Source organism: Giraffa tippelskirchi, chromosome 3 (assembly GCF_054371585.1).
Source record: "Giraffa tippelskirchi isolate mGirTip1 chromosome 3, T2T-mGirTip1v1.2.pri, whole genome shotgun sequence".
Classification (NCBI taxonomy): domain Eukaryota; kingdom Metazoa; phylum Chordata; class Mammalia; order Artiodactyla; family Giraffidae; genus Giraffa; species Giraffa tippelskirchi.
Window position 1 is genome coordinate 7,333,711 of NC_137277.1, and position 23,116 is coordinate 7,356,826.

General features: G+C 46.1%; 2 protein-coding genes and 1 non-coding gene across 8 annotated transcripts in view; 1 reads left to right on the forward strand and 2 right to left on the reverse strand.

The window, feature by feature from the left end:
• RECQL5 (RecQ like helicase 5) overlaps positions 1–8,709 on the reverse strand; it is a 31,215-nt gene extending 22,506 nt beyond the window's left edge. For 3 of the 4 annotated variants that reach the window (XR_014078409.1, XR_014078408.1, XM_081575318.1), the window contains exons 1-8: positions 8,541–8,709; positions 7,890–8,027; positions 6,936–7,057; positions 5,421–5,939; positions 4,788–4,890; positions 3,999–4,110; positions 2,701–2,863; positions 49–128 (exon numbers count right to left, since the gene is read on the reverse strand). Coding sequence is in view for 2 of the 4 variants with exons in the window: in XM_081575318.1 (XP_081431444.1) it covers positions 49–128; positions 2,701–2,863; positions 3,999–4,110; positions 4,788–4,890; positions 5,421–5,939; positions 6,936–7,057; positions 7,890–8,016 (1,226 nt within the window). In the remaining 2 variants the exon portion in view is untranslated. Of the gene's footprint in view, positions 1–48; positions 129–2,700; positions 2,864–3,998; positions 4,111–4,787; positions 4,891–5,420; positions 5,940–6,935; positions 7,058–7,889; positions 8,031–8,540 lie in introns of all 4 variants that reach the window. The other variant, XM_081575320.1, reaches the window with a different exon arrangement.
• TRNAE-UUC (transfer RNA glutamic acid (anticodon UUC)) lies at positions 2,380–2,451 on the reverse strand. The gene has a single exon. It is a non-coding gene; the product is annotated as a tRNA-Glu (tRNA).
• Positions 8,710–8,873: 164 nt separating the features above from the next.
• Positions 8,874–23,116, forward strand: part of SAP30BP (SAP30 binding protein) — a 34,040-nt gene continuing 19,797 nt past the window's right edge. For 2 of the 3 annotated variants that reach the window (XM_081575322.1, XM_081575324.1), the window contains exons 1-3: positions 8,874–8,995; positions 10,224–10,333; positions 12,669–12,716. In XM_081575322.1, the coding sequence (XP_081431448.1) occupies positions 8,890–8,995; positions 10,224–10,333; positions 12,669–12,716 (264 nt within the window). In that variant the 5' untranslated portion in view covers positions 8,874–8,889. The remainder of the gene's footprint in view (positions 8,996–10,223; positions 10,334–12,668; positions 12,717–23,116) is intronic. The other variant, XM_081575325.1, reaches the window with a different exon arrangement.

Sequence of the window (23,116 nt, forward strand, 5' to 3'; positions counted from 1 at the left end):
GAAAGGTCTCATCAACACCTGGATCTACACACGAGATACGTCACTCACCCCAATTCTTCACAGAAGGCCACCAGGGCATCAAAGGCCAAGACTGCAGCTTTATCAGATGCTTTGTTCCCTCTCTTTTCCTGGAGACAAGAAACAACTATTCAGCAAAAGTCTTACATAGTTGGACTATCATACAGCCTAACAAATGATGAGAGAGAAAAACAGCAAAGGACACTAATAAAACCATTCACGAAACAGTCTCCACACCTGACTATGCATCACCTGAGCAGCTTTTGGAAAACAGAAATCCCCCAAAGTTCCAGCTCCAGTCAGGGCAGGTCCCAGGTCACTTTTTCAAAGCAATTTCAGGTGACTTAGTTCCAGAAATAGGATATCTCGCTTTTTTTTTTTCACCATGAAAATATTTATTTGTGATAATTACAAGTCAGTAAGACCAGAACAGACAGACACAGCCTCGATAGCACTGCAAGGGGTTTATATTTAAAACACATCCACAAGAGCACAGTAGGTGGGGCTGGCAAGTAGAGCACAGGGCTAGTGAAACCACTGCCGGAACCGCAGGGAGCCCCTCTGGTCCCGAGGCTGTATCATTTCCCCCAGATTCTGGAAGGACAGGGTCGGCACCAACTGGCCTGAGTCAGAGCCTCAGTCCTCCTGTGGGTCCAGGTTTGTAAGCGTTGCAGGAAATCCGGAGTGAAATTCTAGAAGTATGCAGCTTTGAAGCCAAAAACATTCAACACACCACCCACACACGCCTTATCCTTCAGGGGCTGCGTGGAGTGAAGTAAGAATTCACTTCCACCTCCCCAGCATCAACACTGACACCTCCCATCACCAAGACAATGGTCCAAGGTATTTTGCAGAAATGCACAAATCGCCTCTATCCCCTCTTCACTCTCTGGGGCACACTGGGGGCGCTGCTGCCAGGCTCATCCATTCCCTTTGTCTGTCCCTCCTCCATCCTGGTCATGACCCACACTCACCCTCCTCCAGCCAGAAGCTGGGGACTGGGTGAGAAAGCAACAGTGGTCCAGAACCCGCTGACCCAGCTCTGTATCCTTGGGTGCATGAGGACCAAGACACCTGTCTGGTGTGCCCCCTCTGTCTGCCTGATCCTGCCGGGCGGAGACTGGCTCTTGCAGGACAGCACTGCCCCCGGCCAGGCTGAGTGGCCCGTGGCATGTCTTCCCAAGAGTGTTTCCTGCTGCAGAAAATTGGGCTACTGAGGGGCCGGGAGCGTCCTTCACTGCAGCCCTGGAGCTTGGGGCCCCTCCCTGAGCACAGGGCTCTGCTCGGCTCTGACAGTGGAGAGCTTTAAAAACACCTGTTTACTTTGCCAGGAGTTAAAAAGAAAATTCTTAAAAGAATTTTCCATTCATATAAAGTTTTAAAATATTCTCTAAGCCAGACCTATAATTACTTGCCAAATGACCAAACGAACACACCCTGTTGTGAGCAAAAACCTCTAGTGAAAGGCAGGAATGTAGCTTGTAAGACAACATTTCTTAATCGGTGTCTTTGCACATTAAGAACAAGACTTCTTGCACCAAGAATGAATTGCAGGAGTCCAGGGGAAGACAGGAGCTAAGGAGAGCTCGTGGTTTTGGGAACTGAGACCCTGGCCAAGGATATCTCACTCAAAGAGTTCCTATATATATGGAAGTATGTATGTATGTATACTCTTTTTTCTTTTTTTGGCATGTGGGATCTTAATTCCTAGACAAGGGATAAAACCTCACCTCTTGCAGTGGAAGCACAGAGTCTTAACCACTGGACCACCACGGAATTCCCTACCTGTATTTTAAAATTTAAATAGATATTGCTAGATTGCTTCCCTCCACAAAGACTGTAACACTGCATTTTTCCCTTGGCAAAGTGTAGACACTCCTTCCTACATGTGCCCATTAGCAACAGGGTCTGAGCTCTTTACACGTGTGTCAGATTTTAGTTTAATTTGCACCTCCTTGACTACTCCCAGATTTGAACATCTTTGGATATATCATTTGATGGGTTTTTCTGGGAATTTCTGTTTCATATCCTTTATTTTTTCTTGTCAGTTGGGGAAAGCTCTCTATTTATTGCCCACTTTAACCTTTGGTTTACCTTTTACATTAAATATTTTTCCAGGTCTATTGTTTATCTATTGCCTCTCTTGATGGTATCTTCACTACACAGAATTTTTCCATAGGTTCAGGATTTATGGAAACTTGAGATTATTTATGTATCCAAATATTTGGTTTTCTGAAAAGATAGCTTTCTGGATTTTTAATTTACATTACAAAAGTATCTTCACCGGATCTCCAGCCCCAGGTGACACACAGGACTAATCTTAATCCTTTTCCTTTGGGCCACACGTTTTCAGGATCTTAATTCCTTGACCAGGGATTGAACCTGGGCCACAGCAATGAAAGCACCGAGTCCTAACCATTGGACTACCAAGGCAGGGTTGATCCTGACTATATAAAATAACACACACACAACAGACTGTACGAAGATAAATTAAGTATAAAGAAAAAAAGTCTAACCTTGTTACAAGCTATCTACCAACAACACCCCATTCGCCCCTTTGTACTTTCAAGCCCAGGAGCACCCCTCCAGATTACAGAAGCTCCATCTGGGTTCAGAAACACACTGTGTGAAATGGGGGAGTGGTAGGTCGGACAGGAATGGTTCCTACTGTCCAGGACTCACCTGGAGTTTTGCAACTTCCTTCCTAATCAGGAAGCTGACTTGGTCCCGGTCACTCCTGGAGTAGTAGAGGCGGCACCAGGAAGGCTTTCCATCTCTGCCTGCCCGGCCAGACTCCTGGTAGTACCCAGCCATAGACTTGGCAATATTCCAGTGGACGACAAACCTAGGATCCAAGGGACAACCAGCATGAGATGAGGGGGAAAAGCCAAAAGGAGGAAAGACTCTGGGATGGCTGAGCAGGGCCCTTCACAGGTACCAGGAGTGGGAAGGCTGGCAGGGAGAGATGGGACCCCAGAGTAACAAGGCTAGGACACCTGCAGGCCGCCAGCAGGCCTCCCTGCCGTGAAGCAGCCCATAGAAAAAGTGGATTTAAGATTAGGATATTTATGAGCTGAATAAGTCCTCTATAACATCTTTGAAGAGCAGAAAAGATAACATTTACTAAATACCTACTATGAGCCAGTCTACATGTTTGTCTTGTTCAATCATTACAGTCATCAACATGTGAGGCAGCCTCATTTTATAGACAATAAACTCGGGATTCAGAAATGTAAATTTGTATTAGGGGATGGCACAGCCAGGATTTGAGTCTAGGGGTTTCTGACTCCAAAGCTGGCCCCTAATAAGACACAGCTGACCCAGGGTTCAAGCCCTGATTCCAAAGTCCATGTTCTCTCAAGCGTAGTTCATGGTCTAATTCCTACCCTGACCAAGGCAGGGTCACTGTGAGGCTTCATGGGACCAAATGTGCAAAAGTGCTCTGTAACTCACACAAGGCATTACTGTTGGTATTAATCAGAGCAAAGGACTTGGGGCTGTAGCCCAAAATGTCTCCAGAAGGTCAAGAGTAGCTGGAGGTAAAAGACGCCCCAACAGTGGCCAGTGTGGGGCTAGGAGGCTGGGACACACCCATCTCTGCTGGACTGTCCAGTAAGCAGCAAGAAAGGGAGATAGTAACAAGATCTTTGCCTTTGGCTTCCCATAGGGAGTGGTTTTAAGATACTTCATTCCACTCTCTCACAAGCTCCAGTTGCCAGCATGAGAGTGCAAGGGGCTGTGTTAAAGGGTAAGCCTGAGGGTCTGCCACCAGGGGGCAGACCACACAAGAACTGTCAGCGCCTGGACTATGTACTTGGGATGCTGTTCTGGGGCCTGCATTCCCTGCTCCCTCCCCCCAGCCCCCAGCCCCCAGCCCTAGAAGGACACACAGTCCAGGTCCTCCAGGCAGAGCATCAGGTAGCCCACCCCACCCTGAGCCAGGGCCCGAATGGCAGAGTCAGATGAGAACCAGAGCTCACCTGACGTTGGCTTTGTCCACTCCCATCCCAAAGCTAATGGTCGCCACAATTACAGGGACCTTCTCCTCCATCCACTCGTTCTGCACCAGTGTTCTTTCAGGAGCCTTCAGCCCTAGAAAAGAGAAGGTGAGGAAGGGAACTCGCATCTCTTGTGGGTTTCCCCTGGGGCCTACTTGCACAGACACTGTGAATCCATCACCTACCAGGTGTATGACCTCGGGTCAGGCACTTAAGTCACCGAGCCTGAGCCAGTCAACATAAAGACCCTGGCCTGTGCGTGGCAAAGGTTCTCTCATAAATGTGAGAGCCAGGGTTCAAACCCAAGTCCAGGGACTTCCCTGGTGATGCAGTGGCTAAGATTCCGTGCTTCCAATGCAGGGGCCCTGAGTTCGATCCTGGTCAGGGAGCTAGATCCCACGTGCCACAGTGAAGGGCCACAGCTAACATCCAGTGCAGCCAAATAAATACTACAAAAAACAACCCCAAACACCCAAGTCTTTATTGGCCCCCAGAGCCTGTGCTCTTGCCACAACACCAATTCCTGGACTAAAAAAACTCACCACCTGCTGCTGGGTGGGCACAGGGTGATGACAAGAGTTCAGGAGACCCTTTCAGATCTCATTCATGTCTAGGCACCTTTTTGTGGATTTAAGTCAATCACTTTAGCTCTGCCTGGGTATCTGGAACTAGATGATGGACCATCTGATCATCCAGGATTCTTACAGAATAAGAGGTTGGCTAAGAGGCTTCTGAGAGTGAGGAGAGCCACAGAGCCCAGGCGCCCCTTACCTGCGTGGTACGCCTTGGCATTCATGCCCCTGTAACTGAGCTCTATGGCCAGCTGTTCACAGGCCTCCCTGGTTCTGCAGTAGACGATGCCACAGCCGGACAACTGAATGTGGAGACACAGGGAGAAAACAAGCATTGGGAAAACAAAACACTCAGCCCATCGTACTGCGGCCGCTTCAAAAGTGGCTCTTTCTCTGAGCCTCACAGTCTCCTCTGAGGCAGACCACCTAGCACAGCCCTGCCACTTTCTAACAAGGTGGGACCAAATTGGTTCAAAATTCAACCTTTCCAACCTCTCTGCCTCCTCCCCTCAAGCCCTGGATAGGTCTGCAAAGGAGAAGGAGTCCAGGAACCCCAGTAAGTGAAACAATGCCAGGAAACCAAAACTCTTGTGTGCGAGTTTTAAGAAGCTACAGCTGGGGCTTCCACCACAAGGAGCACAAGTTCGATCCCTGCTCAGGGAACTAAGATCCTACATGCCACACAGTGCAGCCCCTCAAAAAAAGAAGCTACAGCTAGCTAGTCTTGGCTAAAAAAGCTGGAATAAAACAAAGTTTTTAGAAATGAGAATCTATCTCTATGCTGTGGCTAGCACCCCACTGGCCCTTAGACCCCTGACTTCAGCGCCCTCACCCCTTTATCAGCCTTCTGTCCAAGAGCCTTAAGGCAGAAGTCCCTCAGGTTCCCATAAGGATCAGGAAGCAGTTCCTTGAACTGCACATCATAGAAGAGGTTGGCCCGGAAGCAGGGAGTCTTGAAGGTAGCAACCGGCTGCTTCAGGTGCAGCGCAGCAAACACATCCTCTCGGACCTGCGGGGTGGCCGTGGCGGTCAGAGCCACACATGGGGCGTGCGCCAGGCGGGTGCGCAGGGCTCCCAAACGCAAGTAGTCAGGGCGGAAGTCGTGCCCCCACTGGGAAACACAATGAGCTTCATCTACCACCAGGTAGGAGAGCAGGTGGCGGGACAGCAGGGAGTTCAGGGTGGGCTGGAAGGAGGTGGAGGCCGCCATCTCCGGCGTGATGTACAGAAGCTTGGTCTGAGGCTTTTCCTGCTCCAGGTCAGAGAGCAGCTCCTTCCTCTCCTGCACCGAGAGCTTCGAGTTCAGGGAACTCACTCTGACCTTCAGAGCCAGCAAGTGGTCCACCTGGTCCTGAGGGCAGAAGGGGGAGAGGCCCAGAGCAGACAGTAAGTGGCCCTCAGGACTCAAAGGTAAACACAGCTGTGACTCCCTGAGGGTATTTCATAGGCATAAATTATCCTCCTCCCACCCTCCAACGGGTCTTCTCTTTGCATAAAAGAGGTACAGAAGAGGAAGCCGTGGAAGTGTGGAGCTAGACAGACATGGCTTTAATCCCAGCTCAATTACCACATGCTCTTCAGCTGGTCCTTGAACTTTCATCTTTCTCATTTTCTTTCTCTTTACTATAAAAAGAGTAAAACTACCTAATAGGATTGCTCAAGAATTAAATGAACTTTTATACCTCAAAGGTAAGTTAACAACCCTAAGGCACTTAGCACAAAGCCTGAGACTAGGGTACACTCACTAAGCATGGTCATTGTTGTTCTCTGCCTTGCCTGCTCTCTTTCTCCTTTTCTTCATGGTGGATGGCTCTTACCCACACAGCCACACTTCCTCATTTCTGATTCTACCAGCCCACCTGCAGGCTTTAAATATAGCCAGAAGTACAGTTAACAACATCCCAACAAATTTCTCATCTGTCTTTCTGTCTCACAGCTGTGTGCCCACCAGAAGCAAGCAGAACATACCAGGGATTCCCCTATATCAATTTACCTCTCTACCCATCTGCATCTTCTAGAACATCAACAGTGCACATGTATACATACGAGAATGCATATGTACGTACACATAGTTCCATGTTCCTCCAGACAAAAAGTTACAAAGGAAGGTAAGAACCTCAGGCCATCAAAACAGAGAGGACTCAATCATAACTCACCAGAGCGATATGTACTAGTGGAGTACCCCACATTTAGGCAATTCAGAAACCCAATACAGAGGGACAAAGACAAATCAAAGAAAAGCAAGAGGCAAAAGACCAATGAAAGGAGAAGCAAAATTTCCAGCTACTGAAAAAAAAAAAGTCCCCTAAACTTTCTGGGCTGCCATCTTCATTCACCTGAGCCTCACCTGAATCAAAGCAATGAGAGGGGAGACCACGATGGTGATGCCTTGAGCCAACAGAGCAGGAAGCTGATAGCAGAGGGACTTTCCTGCCCCTGTGGGCATGCACACAAAGACATCCTTATCACCTGCAAAAAGACAAGAGGACAACCTCTCAATGCTCCTGCCTTTTATATATTCCCCTCATCAAGGCTGTTGAAAATTAAAGGATAATGTAAGAAAAACCCCTAGCAGAGTGTCTGGCACATGGAAGGGTCTCAATATAATCGCGATTCCTTTCCCATCCTTTCTAGGAAAAGAGGAGCGATCCAGGGAGATTCAGCAATCCATGCCAATCATTTCCAACAGTGGTAACAACTACAAGGGTAAGGAGTCGGAGTCTGCTGGGACACGGACGGTTGAACTGAGCTGAATCAGGAGTCAACGAAAGCCGAATCCTTCTGGATGGGTGAGCATATCCATGTGTAGACATGGATACAACATCACTTGAGGGATTTTGTTTATAAATGTTACAGTGTCACTGACATTACACTCCTGCTCCCCTCTTGACAACCTCCATCTGTCAACATAGCTCTGGTTTATAATGTTATTACTCCTTCCCTATTTGGGACCCAAGCCACTCAATCTTCAACAAGGAAATTACCTGGAAGATGACTGCCTTAACACTATTCCTGCCAACTACACCTCCGACCGCCCCCCCCCACACACACACACTGCTGTCTACACCAAACAAAAGAGAATGGAAATGTATAAAGTGTTTTCAAAGACAACCTTAGCTCTGACTGTGAACTATCAGAACCAGAACAGTTGGGTGGTTCTGCCGATAAAACTGTAAGTTTAGGGTGACACGTCTACATCTCCAAAACCAAATATGGCCCAAGGATGGGGAGGCAGGAAGGGTCAGAAGGAAAGTGCTCTACAGCAGCACAAATGTAAACACAGGTAGTTTGGTAATGTTACCTTTCACTACAGCCATGATTGCCCTCTCCTGCAAAGGCGTCTTAAAAGAGTCAAACCCAAAGACCTTCTTCAACGTGCTCCGGACTCGACGCTCAGGGTCAAAAGGAGAGGAAGGGTGGGTACTCATCTTTACCAACAGTGGTCAAAGGTTAAGGCAAAGGTGATGATCATATGGTTGCAACTAGAAACCTCTGTTCTGCTTTTAAAAGACTGCTTATTTTTCTCTATGAGTATAAATTTGCTTTATTATACTCAATGCACTATTTTCAAGTAATATAGCTTCAGGTGAAGAGCCTGGAGCAATACATTCTTGAGTAATTAACATTTCTATTTTTATGCTCAGTGAAAATAAAATCTTCGAACTATCCCAGGCCACAGTACAGCGTAGAGCTAGAAATCAGATCACGAGAAGAAACACAAATGTCTTAGGAACAGCTTGGAGAAGATGTAATTTGTTTCCTAAGATCCACCCTCTATTCCATAAGCACTGCCACTGACGACCATTCTTCCCTGCGGGACCTGACCCCTTTCTCCCACCACCCTCTCCCCCACCCCCCGGAGAACAGCTCTCCCTTTTTCCTCTACTCAGCCCCAGATCCGCTCTTTTCTCCCTTCCCCAGCCAAAGCCTCCCTCTCTTAACCCCAAGATATCAGAGCCGGCCGTGGGCTCCGAGAAGCGAAGGGCTCTTGTCAGGCTGCTGCTGCCCGCTGGCTCGGGAACTACTCGAAGACCCCCATACGCCTCAGGTAACTGAAAAGCCAAACTGCTGGGAAAGCAGTGTCAGGTAAATCCCACAGAAGCTTGTGTCCGTCGCGCAGTGATGACGTTACGCAAGCGTTGGCACGAGGGGCGGAGCCAGGCGGGGAAAGGGCCGTTTTGATTGGTTCTCGGTCTGGAAGGGGCGCGGGGTCTCCTGGGATCCGGAAAAAGTCGCCTTTCCGCGCGGAAGTCGGCTCTTTGGAGTCATAGAAGTGAGCCACGCCGGACTTTGGAAATAAGATGGCGGGGAAGAAGAATGTTCTCTCGTCTCTGGCAGTTTACGCGGAAGATTCAGAGCCCGAGTCTGACGGAGAGGCTGGAGTTGAAACGGCGGGCAGCGCGACTGGTGAGGCCCGAGAAGGGAACTGGAAAGGGAGAATCAGGTTACTGCTCCCTTAGCAGGCGGGAGGGAAAGAGATGGTCATTGTACCCCAACTATCGGACCCCGGAGCCCCAAAGGGCGCTCAGGGTCCTGGACTAGACCGAGCGTTATATGCTCAGTAGCACGAATGGACCGTCTCCTTCCGTTGATTCGATTATCCTTCCGTAATTTACTGAAAGTCTCCGTACTGGGCATGATGATGGGCAGAAGAATGGACAAAGGGGAGAGAGGATCCAAGGCTACTGAACCACTGCCTGTTTTCTCCGGGCTTGTTTGGTGGGGAAGAGCGAACCTTTTAATAATAATATGCCCTAGACATATCTTGGAGCTTGTAATAGTACGTACCTCCGGTCTCCACCGCGAGAGTCTTAATTCAGTAGATCTGGGGAAGGACATGAGCATTTGTGATCCTTCCAAGGCTTCTAGGTGATTCCCTTACTTCGTGAGTTGTTTAAAGCCCATCAATATTTTGTTGCCCTACTCACGTTGAGAATCACAGTAGTAAGAAGTGGGAACAAATTTATATGGGAGTGTAGAGAGGCAGCAAGTTACCCAACATATTTGAGCCTTGGTTTCCTCATCGGGAAGTGATGGAGGGGCTTGGACTAAGTTAGCTTCTCAGTGCAAGTGGTCTTGGCCTGTCTGGAAGTGCTCTGCTGGTTTCCCAGTAATTTGCATTGTTTGGGGGGGGGTTGTTGTTTTTGTTTTAAACATAGAAAAAGATTTTGTTTCTCAAGTAGATATGATTGGGAACCTCTCAAGGCACCCCTGTTTTAAGGTCCAGTTCCTAGGGGAGGACTCACAAAAATGAAGATGACAGAGTCCTTGTCTTGTATGAGACTAGTTCATTGGTGCCTATTATACAAAGTAGACATAGGCAGATCAAAAAAGGGGCTTAAACAATGTGATGTAACGGTTCAGAGAAAAGAATGCTTCAGTTGGCATAATAGGTGGATTGGAAGCATTAAAAATGAAATTTAATATTACTTGGCTTTCTTTTCTGTTCTTTTAATGAATTCATACACTAAATTTTGAAGTCTTCCCCAAAACAGAATCTGGGCCAGCGGTCACTTACATGAGATTTAGGTTTTCCTTGTCTTTTCAGAGATAGTCCTGGCCACTCAAATTACTCAAGTGTTTTTCTCCATTTTTTTTCCCCAGTCATTCATCTTATTTTTCTCTTCTGTTTAAGAGGAGAAAGGCGGATTGGTGTCCGATGCCTATGGAGAGGATGACTTTTCTCGCCTTGGGGGTGATGAAGATGGTTATGAAGAAGAGGAGGATGAGAACAGCAAACCGTCGGTAGGTAAACCTAGTCCCAAATCCAGAGCTGCTCAAAGCATCATTTCATTTGTCAGAACCTTTCTGTCCTGTACCAACAGTGTTCCATTTCATGAGTACTTTCATTTCTCCCTCCCCCCCTTTTTTGTGTGTGTTTAGTATCAGTTGAGAAAATTGGTTTGGGTATCCGTAGTTCTCTTTGAGAATCTAATTGTTTTTCACCTGAACCATTTTGTATTAACCTTTGTATTGAAACTTGGGAGCAATAATAGCGGACAGTCTTATTTAACCCAGATATCAATAGGTGTTTTATGTTGGTTTTCCCTGTTTAGATAATTTATTCCATTTGAAACAGTGCATTCATCCCAGTTGATATATCATTTATATCTGCAGTCAATTCTGGATTATTTGTAATCTCGGTTGGGGCTTATTCAAATCTTTCAGTTTATTAAAAAGACAGGGAAGGACCGTTATTTGTGATTTGATATTTATTCAATCCTTTCTTGATATTCTACTTGGCACTTTTTATCAGAGTGTTCTTGATCATCAAATCTTGCATAAAGTTGAGTATGTGCTGACTAGCAAAGAAAAGAAAACTTGCATCTTAATTTAACCAGAAAGACTTGAGATACACTGTCACCTAAAATTTAAGTTTGGAGAATTTACGTCTAGAGGAAAACAATGATTCAGACTGGTGCTTAACACAAAGACATACAAACTTGTATCTCAATATAAAATCTAGCTGGTTAGCAACAGCTTTAATTAAAACACCTAATAAGTTGGTGATGGACAGGGAAGCCTGGCCTCTGCTGTCCATGGGTCGCAAAGAGTCGGACATGACTGAGCGACTGAACTGAACTGAATGTTCTGTATTATTTGTTTGAAAATATTATGCATTGCTACATAAATGTTAGAGTTAAAATGCTTTACAAATTAAACAAAAATGCGTTTTGTATTTTCTGTCCTTTTGGAAGATATTTTTATCCCTTGAGGTTTCCCCTCCCCCATTTTTGCTGATAATTCAGAATTGACTAAAATTGTTTAGAAAAGCTTTGTAAGTTGTTTCATTTTCCTGACTGTTCTTAAGTGAGTACATACTGGCTTAACATCCTGTAACTATTTCCTTCAGCAAATTTGCATGATGTGTGTTTTTGAGGTGTTCTTCTGCGTTTACTTTGCATACAATTTTCACCATATTAAGCTTTATTTCACATTTTAGTAAAATCCTCGCATCCAGTCCCAATATAGACATTCTAAAATGTGATTGTATTTAGCTGAGCTACATCTCTGATCATTTGGCCTGATGGGTTTCATTTGCAGAAGATCATATTTAAAAGCTGTGGCTCTCTTGACACCTTGCAGAACAATTAAATCTCAAAACCATCAGGCTAGTTGAAGCCTCTCAGGTGGTGGTTATATTAACATCTGGTATGCTCTTTCATATGGGGGGTCGTTTAGAGTGATTGAAAATAGCACTTTCAAATGAAACTTTCCATTGGTTGTGAAATTACAGCCCCTGTGCATTGGGGTGTGCTCATAGTGGAACAGACATGGGAGACAGCTACCTGACAGGGTAGCTGATCTTTGACCTTCACTGGGTTTCAGTGGGATGGTGGGCTAGCTCGTGTGGGGCCGGGGCACACATTGGAAAATGTCATGCCCACGTGGTGCTCCGTGTCAGGCAGGCCATTTGGATAGGAACAAAGCTAGCTAGAATGGGTTAGTTGTCCAAAAGCTTGGATGGAGGCGGGGCCCCCTCAGCTGGGTCCCAGGACAGTCCTGCCTTTCCCAGGTCACTTGCCCTGGTCGTTTGATGCCTGCCTTCCTACAGTTCATGCTGATGTGCAGATGTTGCTGGGTTGACGTGCTCGGGTATACCGTTGGGGTGAGGGGTCATGGCACTCAGGGACATGAATGCTGTCATGGGAGCTCTGAGTCTGATGTCTGTGTACATGAAAGCCAAAGAAAGAAAAAAAGATTCCTGTACTTTGAAATCATGGGTATTTCATTGGCAACACCATGCCTGCTTTATCCTGTGGGGCCTGATCTTCTTTTCTCAAGCGTATTGCAACCTTTCTCCATTTTTGTGTTTGTAGTCTTTAATCTCAGGCATTTTCATTGATATAGACTGTGGCCCTGCTGGAGTAAGGACTCTGAGCGGCTGATGTTCTGTTTTTCCTACCTAGAACATCTCTTTTTCCCCTTCTCTTTCTCTGGAGCCTGGGTCATATGGTAGGGGAGGGATTCTTGGTGGGACGACCCAGGCTGGGTAAATTTGCTCCATACCCTAGTTATGTATGTGAGAACCTCAGGCCCACTCCTTTAAGCTTAATCCTCTAAATTCTTTGTCTTGTAGGAAGATGACGATTCAGAGACTGAAAAACCTGAGGCTGATGACCCAAAGGTATTTGGTGTTGGCTGTGGTGGGGTGGCTGGATATGAACAAGGCATTTTTAACATCATGGCTCAGTTCATATGTCTGGTTCCAGATCTGTCCCACTAACATACCGTGTAACCAGTGTAATTTGGGGGTGGGGTGGGGGTGGGGACCAACACAGCTTTAAGAGAACTGGAGACCACCCTGGACTGTCTTGAGGCAGCTTAATTTGCAGCCCCCACCTGTTCTCTAAATCCAGGTGGGCTTTGTGGGGTCTGTGCCCCTGCAGGTGCATTAGGTGTGGGAATGTTTCTAGAATCAGGAAACCACAAGGGCTGCCTCTTGTACTGTGGGTTCTCTTTAGTTGTCCAGACGTGAAGAAGGGCCATAGAGGGCCAGACAAAATGAGACCTGTCCCAGCTATTGGGGATGTTGAGCCTAAGCCTTGTTTTTCCAGGCTAGTGCCCTTCCACTCTCCAGTAAACCATACAGAGTGGTTTGTTTTGAAACAGCATGGTCATTTCTTCTTATTTTTCATCCCAGTAGCAGCTGAGAGTAATTCACACATCTTTGACCCCATTGTGATAAAGGTTAAGACACACACGCACAGCCCACCCCCACCCCCCATGCTGGATAGCCTTGCTGTACTGTGTGCTGAGCATCAGTATAAATGTGCCTGTTAAAGAAGCATTCTTTGGGGGACAAACTCCCCCCAGCCTCCAAAGAAAAAGCATAATTCCATCACTCTGGCCTTGGGGAATAGCGACCAAGTTTTGTGTGTAAAAACTACTTTAAAACCAGCTGAGGCCTTTAAGGTGACCTAGTGAAATTTAGCAAAACTATCCCCACTTATAATCTATCCCCAATTATAATCTAAAACAAGAGTATGTCCAAAAAATATAGCATGAACTGTTCCAAATTTGAGCTGATTCTGTGATTGGCTAGAACTGTGTGCAACCTTTGAAATAAAGCATGAAGAGCTGTGGATGATGCAAAGAAGAAAACATTCTACCGAGAAAGTTTAGGCATCAGCATGAAGGAGAAAGGAAGACTATCCCACAGACTGTAAATACCAGCTCCTTTCTGGACCTAGTGAGGAACCCAGGCTTAACCCATCAAAGCATTACTAGCAGGAGGGTAGACCCTCGGCCTGCGTCGAGGACCATCGAGCTCTGCCTGGGCTCGCAGAAAGCAAGTGGTCAGCAGTGTTAGCGCCCGCCTTCTGCCTTAGTGTTTGGGATATGTTGGCCTTGGAGCCTGTGCCTAAAACAAGCCCAGGGGGTCGCCAAGTGTCAGGGCTTCAGCTGTGGACGGAAAGGAGGATTCGTGGGACTTGGAACCTCTCCGTCTAGAGCTGCCAGCCTGAAGCTGGAGCCTCCTGGCAAGGCTGGCTGGAGAGCAGGGCAGATGCCCTTTAACTGGCACCTCTTCTGGAATGCAGTGATACAAACTGCAGATCCTCGGGGATGATGGCATGCCTGTGTAAGAGAGAAGGAACAGTCCCCCCATCCCCAAATAGGCAAAATCAGGTAGTTTATTAATGTCTTTTGTGTTCAGCCTCCCCTTTCTCGGTCCCACATAGAGGTTGACTGGTGTGCTTAACTATTTCATTTGGTCATTTGAATTTCCAGTCTGTGGAATGAAGAGTCCTCGTGGAACAATTTCTGTTCCTGTTAGGGAGCCCTCAGAAACCAACAAAAAACCCAGCCTTCAGAGTGACTCAGCGTAGCTCTTGTGGAGGGTGAGTGTCGGCATCAGACTGAGCTCCACCAGCTCAGACATCCTCTGGCCCCCAGTGGCCAGCAGAGGCCCGCTGGGGGGAGGGCAGAAAACTGAGTCCTCGTGGCATCTCCAAGGACTAGAAACGGTCCCCAGCATGAGTTTTGTGTGTTCCCTGTGCTTAGTCCTGCCCCAGCTTCCTCTTCTGCCTCAGCTGGCATCACACTGTCTTCCAGGTCTTAGTCTTTGCCTCAAACCCCTCCCACCCCTCTCTCTTCTGGAATTTTTCTGTCACGTTTAAGTTTTATTTCAGTCAATATTTAGCAATATTTTTGTTTTTCAAACAAATAATTTTGCATATTTCTGCCTTAAGTATGTGAAGTTTCTAGTGTTAGGATGTGTCATTGGAGATGTTTTTTGTTTGGTTAGCAAATGAGTTGATGTCGTAACTCTGTTTTCCACTAGATGGCCCTCCTTCCTACGTTGGCTCAGATCTGCTTTTAATTTTTTACCATAGCACTTTTCAGAACAGTTTTTTTTTTAATTGGAGGATAATTGCTTTACAGTGTTGTTACTTTATGCTGTACAACAGTGTGGATCAGCTATAAGTATACATATATTCCCTCCCTCTTGAACCTCCCACCCACCCCCAAATTTGATTTCTTTACACAGTCAAAAGCAAGAATCCCAAAGAACTTTTGTTCATTTGGTTTTATCTTTTGATGTTTTAAATATTTTAAAAAAATTTTTAAAATAACATACCTATTACATACTAACATAACATTTTTGTGAGAAATTATCACCAAAAAAAAGTTAGAACAAAAAATGGTATTGTTTTAGCATTTTACAAGTCTCCTTAATGTCTAATGTCTAGTTGAATAGGCAGCTATTAATAGGTTCTTATAGCTGGTTCTGTGTTCAGTCTGTTGCATTATGTTGTTTTGGTTGAAGAATTTGAGGAAACTACGGCTTGATGCAGGCAGGTCATTGGAAAAAGAGTATTTTGGTAGCCCTACAAGTCCTGGTGGATCTTCTTTGACGATTCATCAAAACTCAACAGATGGTAGTTTCCTAAAGATTAGTTGCAACAGGAATATGAATCCTTATCAATGAACTGTTCATTCTCTACTTCGTTAAAATCCTTGGGTCTCTCCCACTATAAATGCCTCTTTTTCTCCTACTTGATATCACATCATCAGACACTGGTCATTTGGACAGTGTTGGCTCACTGCATTATGTGGGTGCCCTAAATGTTGACACATTTTGTTCTACAGTATCCAAAAAAAATGCTTATTTGCTAACAACGTTACTGATCTCATCAGACAAGCCAATAAATATCAGAAAGCGGTCTGTGCTCACAGTGGAAAGTAGGTATTTTCTCAGATTCTAGTCTTTACTTGAGAATTTGAATCTTATTGCCAGTAAATAACCATGAGAGAGTGATAGATTTAGTCTTTAAAAAAATGCCTGCCAACTACGTAAGTCTGAATAACTGTAGTTTGTCAGTTACTTTTTCAAGCAAAAATGATGTTCCATGAAGAAAGCAGCTAGTTCAGCTTGTAACCCAGTCACATAAAATGTTAAAAAAAAAAAAAAACTCAGAGAAGTCAAGGATCAAGGTTAATCATTTTTACTGCTTCAGCAAGGATATTCTTAAGTGAAATTGACTTTTTTTTTTTTAACTGCTAAATCTGGTGCCACTGCCTCAATTTATTCTAAAGGGCCAACACATTACATTGTTACTTCTGTAAATGTAACAGTGAAAGTGAAGTTGCTCAGTCACGTCCGACTCTGCGACCCCATGGACTGTAGCCTACCAGGCTCCTCCATCCAAGGAATTTTCCAGGCAAGAATACTGGGGTGGGTTGCCGTTTCCTTTTCTAGGAGATCTTCCTGACCCAGGGATTGAACCCAGGTCTCCTGTATTGTTGGCAGACGCTTTACCATCTGAGCCACCAGGGAAGTCCTGTAACAGTGAAAAGGGCAAATAAATGTCTTACTCAGTATTACACAAAGGAGTTTTGACCCTGTAGACCCCCAGGGGTCCACAGATAAAATTTGAGAACCACTGTTCTTCAAAACCAAAAGTCTTGGGTGGGTAATGTTAGTTAACTGATAGCTGCTTTCATTGCCCTCTGCATGCCCATTGGCTGCTAGCCTCACAGGGGTCTTGAGCCACATTGAGGGCAGCAGAGCATCCCAAGGATGATAAACCTGCATCATCAAATCTGCCTCATTTGTTTCATGAGGACTAACAAAATGTAACAGATACTTAGCTTTCAGTAGTTAGTTGTGATGACCAGCGCCCCCTCGGCTCGCTTCCCAGGCCGGCCACACGGGTCACTGGGCCTGTTTTGGGATTTTGGAAGCCACATTTTAAACCAGAGTGTGCTCTGAGGAGAGCAGGGATGAGAGGACTTAAAATCACGTCAGGTGGAGAAGGTTAAGGAGCTGGGAGAGGGAAGACCAGGATATCACCGGAAGTTCTGTCTGCTGTTTGAAGGTCTGATGTGGGCACGGCAGTGGCAGCCCCGTGCGGAACTCAAGGAACACAGAGGATTGCAGGGAAGATGTTTGCCTTCACATAACGAAGTCAAGTGGGCCTTAGGAAGCATCACTACGAACAAAGCTAGTGGAGGTGATGGAATTCCAGTTGGGCTATTTCAAATCCTAAAAGATGATGCTGTGAAAGTGCTGCACTCAACATGCCAGCAAATTTGGAAAACTCAGCAGTGGCCACAGGACTGGAAAAGGTCAGTTTTCATTCCAATCCCAAAGAAAGGCAGTGCCAAAGAATGCTCAAACTACTGCATAATTGCACTCATCTTACACACTAGTAAAATAATGATCAAAATTCTCCAAGCCAGGCTTCAACAATACGTGAACTGTGAACTTCCAGATGTTCAAGCTGGTTTTGGAAAAGGCAGAGGAACCAGAGATCAAATTCCCAACATCCGTTTGATCATTGAAAAAGCAAGAGTTCCAGAAAAACATCTGCTTTATTGACTATGCCAAAACTTTTGATTATGTGGATCACCATAAACTCTGGAAAATTCTTCAAGAGATGGGAATATCAGACCACCTGACCTGCCTTTTGAGAAATCTGTATGCAGGTCAGGAAGCAACAGTTAAAACTGGACATGGATGCTCTGGTTTCTCTTCAAATCGAATAAATCTTTCGCCTTTTACTAAAAAAAAAAAACTGGACATGGAACAGCAGACTGGTTCCAAATTGGGAAAGGAGTACATCAAGACTGTATATTGTCACCCTGCTTATTTAACTTATATGCAGAGTATATCATGAGAAATGCTGTACTGGATGAAGCACAAGCTGGAATCAAGATTGCCGGGAAAAATATCAGTAACCTCAGATATGCAGATGACACCACCCTTATGGCAGAAAGCGAAGAACTAAAGAGCCTCTTGATGCAAGTGAAAGAGAGTGAAAAAGTTGGCTTAAAACTCAACATTCAGAAAACTAAGATCATGGCATCTGGCCCATTACTTCATGGCAAATAGATGGGGAAACAGTGACAGACTTTATTTTTTGGGGCTCCAAAATCACTGCAGATGGTGACTGCAGCCATGAAATTAAAAGATGCTTGCTCCTTAGAAGAAAAGTCATGACCAACCTAGCTGCTAAGTCGCTTCAGTTGTGTCCGACTCTGCGTGACCCCATAGACGGCAGCCCAACAGGCTCCCCCATCCCTGGGATTCTCCAGGCAAGAACACTGGAGTGCGTTGCCATTTCCTTCTCCAATGCATGAAAGTGAAAAGTGAAAGTGAAGTCGCTCAGTCGTCTCCGACTCCTGGCGACCCCATGGACTGCAGCCCACCAGGCTCCTCCATCCATGGGGTTTTCCAGGCTGGAGTACTGGAGTGGGGTGCCATTGCCTTCTCCGGACCAACCTAGACAGCATATTAAAAAGCAGAGACATCACTTTGCTGACAAAGGTTCATCTAGTCAAAGCTATGGTTTTTCCAGTAGTCATGTATGGATGTGAGAGTTGGACCATAAAGAAAGCTGAGTGCCGAAGAATTGATGCTTTTGAACTATGGTGTTGGAAAAGACTCTTGAGAGTTCCTTGGACTGCAGGGAGATCCAACCAGTCCACCCTAAAGGAAATCAGTCCTGAATATTCATTGGAAGGACTGATGCTGAAGCTGATGCGAAGAACTGACTCATTTGAAGACCCTGATCCTGGGAGATTGAAGGTGGGATGAGAAGGGGACAACAGAGGATGAGATGGTTGGATGGCATCACCGACTCAATGGACATGAGTTTGAGTAAACTTCGGGAGTTAGTGATGGACAGGGAGGCCTGGCGTGCTGCAGTTCATGGGGTCGCAAAGAGTCAGACACGACTGAGCCACTGAGCTGAACAAAGAACTGCCCGTCTTCTCAGGCCAGAAATGAGTCAAGCTGCTTCAGGAGGTAGTGAACTCTGTTTCTGGGCCTTTTATGAAACCGCTAGTCACCAGTGTCCTAAAAGAAATGTGAGGGATGGAGTTGGAATAAACCCCCAAGATGCTTCTTTGGAAACGATTTGGCATCATGGATAAGCAAAGTTGTGTATTTTCCAACTTTAGTATCTGTTGACTTTGGGAAGTACAAAAGTAGAATACAGAGACTGGAAACGGCCCTCATTTTTATCACCCTGATGTTTGGGGTTACCTGTGAGTGCAGAGTCCCATGGGAGTTCGAGGAAAAAATGAGAACTCCAGGCCCCACTGCCCCCACCCCCACATAGGGAGCCTGTGTTCCTGATCCATAAGCCCAGGGTGGCAGGGATTGGGCCCTGGGGTGCTGAGTTGGCCCTAAACTAGAGAGAAGGAGCTTGGAGGAGGTGGCAGCGTGTCCCACAGGAAGCAGGATGCCCAGGCGCTTCTGTTCCATCAGGTCTTGTTCCCGCCTCACCTCAGTAAGCAGCCAGACTCAGATGTTCCAGTTACTCAACACAAGGTGGCGCTGCTGTCCCAGACAAAGTCAGACTGGGCGGGGCAGCCCTCTGTCCAGCTCCTCACCCCGGGGATGGGTCCCCGAAGCTCAAGTGCTTCCTCCATCTGTTCACCCTTGGCCCACAAGCTTCCCTTTTCGCCACCCTCCTTTGTCCTTGTTTTACCTCGGTTGCCCTGGAACTTTTCCCCTTGTTTATTTTTTTTCCCCATTCCCGCTGTTCTGTAGATAAAGTTATTTCCACTCACCTACTGTCCCTGACACACTCTTCCTCTGCAAACAAACACGGGCACTGATGAGCTGGCACGGGTGAGCTGGAGCAGCCTGTGGGCAACTCACTGGGAGGCCCAGCCTCCCATTGCGGGATTAGGCATGGTGGTCCAGGCTTTGACCCGGGGAAGGAATCCTTGAAGCCCAAGGAGCAAACATCTGTCAAAACAAAATAGTGTTTCTGGGTCAAGAAGGTGACATTGGGTGGGGGAAAAAATTGTTTCAGCATTTTTTAAAAGGCATGAACAACCCCAGTTCAGCGAAAGCATTTCAAAAACCCTTCAAACCCCAAAAGTAGCGCCAAAATGAGGAATTCACAACCCGGAGTCGGTCTAGTGGGTTTGGAGTCGGAAGACCTGGGTTGAGCGCTGGTGTGGCTTCCCTCCAGTTGTAAGCCAACAGGCAAGCTTCAACCATGCTGGGCACGTCTGAAGTCAGGGCTGTGATAACCTCTCTATCAGGCAGTGGTGGCAGTGATAGGGGAGAACGTGTAGGGGCATGTTCTTTCTCAGCCTAAGATGGAGTTTTGAGCAGTGCTCGGCTGTCTGATTCTGTGTCCCCGTCCTGGAGGTCAGAAGTTACTATAGTTTCTCAGTTCACAGCACCCTTGGTGTCACAGGAATTTTTCGCAGAACTCCTAGGCCAAAAGAAATAACCTAACAGTTCTGTTCAGTAAGTAGTGTTCTCAAATCAGCATCAGTGTCCTCACAATTTAGTGTGTTACTCTTTGGCTGCTAACTCATGACTGTAGCCTGCCAGGCTCCTCTGTCCCTGGGATTTCCCAGGCAAGGATACTGGAGTGGGTTGCTGTTTCCGTCTCTAGGGAATCTTCCCAACCCAGGGATTGAACCTGCTTCTGCACTGGCAGGTGGGTTCTTTACCACGGAGCCACCTGGAAAGCCCCACAATTTAGTGTAGCCACGTGGAAAAAATAACCCATAAATTAGTGTGGTATCAGACAAGATGTCGAGTAATTGCTGTTTCCCTTGAAATTTGTAAATTGCATGGCCACTTCCTGGGGTGCCTTGATGGGCAGTTTGGCACCACTGCGTTGGTGGATACTCTTAGTTTCAGAGCAGTGTGTCTTGGTGGAGGCCTGGCTCAGCGGAGTGAGTGGGCTTCTGCCTTCAGTGTGGCTACATGTACACACCTGAACTCCCTCAAGAAGGACCAGCGTCCTGGTCCCCAAGTGTTACTAACTGACTCGGAATTGAGACGAAGGATTTGCCTAGGGCAAAACTAACTCAGTAATCCGCACTCTTCCTGTCCTCTCCAGCCGCTTCTCTGCAACCCGTCATTATTAATGATCTTTGAAAATGTCAGAATCAAAGGCCTGGAGACTGAAAGCAGCCCACAGAGCTTGTTTCCCAGGAGTTTGTTGTTGACTACCCATTCTAGGAAGAACTTCAGGAGCCTGCCAGCATTCTCTTAGTGACCACGCAAGGGAAGAGGCGCCAGCTTCCGCAGGATCCGTGCACAGCAAAATGCTTTCCTCCCTGGGCTTTGGGTCTGTTGGCTGTACCTCCAGGGCTCTGGAATCAGAAAGGGAGATGCCAGACTTCTCACAAACAAGCAGCATAGGGTTCTAGTCATCCTGAAAGATACCCCAGAGGCTGGTTGTGGGGGTGGCAGAGGAACCAGAGGCCCTTTGCAGCCAGCGGAGATGGGTCATTGTGTGGCTTTGCTTGGTGAGCTTCTGGGGAAGCCTCCCTTGTGGATTGTTCTACTGAGAATTCCTTTTCAGGTGGCACAGCAAAGGTTATCTTGTTAAGAGTTTAAATGTGGGCTTCTTAAAGGTCTTTGACATGGAAAGGGTCATATGGCACTTTTTCTAGTGGTTATCTTGTCAGGGTTTTGTTTTTATATTGTGCATATTTTGTTGTCAGACTGTCATAATAGCAAGATTGAATATTTAATGAAAGAAAAAAAATCACCTAATACCGTGATCCTGACTGTAGCCATTTTCATTCTTCCATCTTTTTAGGTTTGCCTGTGTAATAGGGTAACTATTTTGTACCCAGTTTTGTTCATCTTCAGTGTTGCAACAGTCTGGGTAATTCTATAATGTTATTTTAGTCTGACTCTTGAGACCCCGTGGACTGTAGTCCACCAGGCTCCTCTGTCCATGGGATTTCTCAGGCAAGAATACTGGAGTGGGTTGCCATTTCCTTCTCCAGGAAATCTTCCCAACCCAGGGATCGAACCTGCATCTTCTGCATTGGCAGGTGGATTTTTTACCTCTGAGCCACCTGGGAAACCTAATTATATAATAGCATTGACATAAATGAAAAATTAACACTTGAGAATGACAGGGTGGGTTTTATATCTCAATAAAACTGCTTTAGGAAAGATTGTTTTTATAATTTTCTAAATACCTTCAACAAATGGAGAATGATGAAGAAAAGGTTGAGATTCACCAACTTTTGTTCTAGTAGTAATGCCAGTCAGTAGCAACACATTTTTTTCACACCAGTTCCCTTAGTCCTTCTCATATATTCAGCTAAGATAAAATCCAGAAATGGCACATCAGAATAGCAAAATATGAAAGTATTTTTGTAGTTGTTGTTGACTAGTTTTATATAGGCAATTTCTTTCCAATGAGAGCCCCTGATGGACAGGAAGTGTGCCGTTGCTCATCACACAAGTCACAAGAAATAATTCTTTCTTAAATATTCTTTAAAATGTAAGTTCTCATTGGAAGTCCACAGGATTGTTCACCCAGTAAGGGAGGCTGGCTCAGCAGGATTTGGAATTTAATAGCGTTTCTTCTGTAAGCCCCCAGGAAATCTCTAGGCTAGGGACAGGGTGGCAGCACCCAGTGTGTAGGCGATTAAGTCCTCAGGACCTGCCCTTCCGTTCACATAAACTCAGACATAACTCACTGGGGCACCGTGAATTCTTGAGCTGTTTCCCCGGATCATTATAGTTAAAAGATAATAGATCTGGCCGTCTTCTCCTTAAGTGGAGGGTGTAACACCTGCCTGCCTGTGACCTGCTGTGGAGTCATTCCTGGAGAGGAATTTCACCTCCTGGCTCTTTAATGTTGGGTGGCTCAGACAGTAAAGAATCTTGCCTGCAATGCAGGAGGAGACCCAAGTTCAATCCTGGGTCAGGAAGATCCCCTGGAGAAGAAAATGGCTACCCACTCCAGTATTCTTGCCTGGAGAATTCCATCGACGGAGGATCCTGGCTGTATAGTTCATGGGGTCACAAATAGTCAGACATAACTGAGCAACTAACACTTTCACTTTCTCCAATGGTTGAACCAAGGGTTTCATAGAAATTGTGGCTATTGACAGCCTCCTAGTCTCAAGGGAGGAGGCAAGAAGTTGGGAAATGGTATTTCTAGGCTTCTAGTCAGGCTGGAGTTTGAATTCCAACATTGACATTTATGGGCAAGAAACTGCTTCATTGTATTTTGCCTCAGTTTGCTCCTCTGTGAAACGGAAATAATAGTCTGCCTCAAGGGGGTATTATGAAAC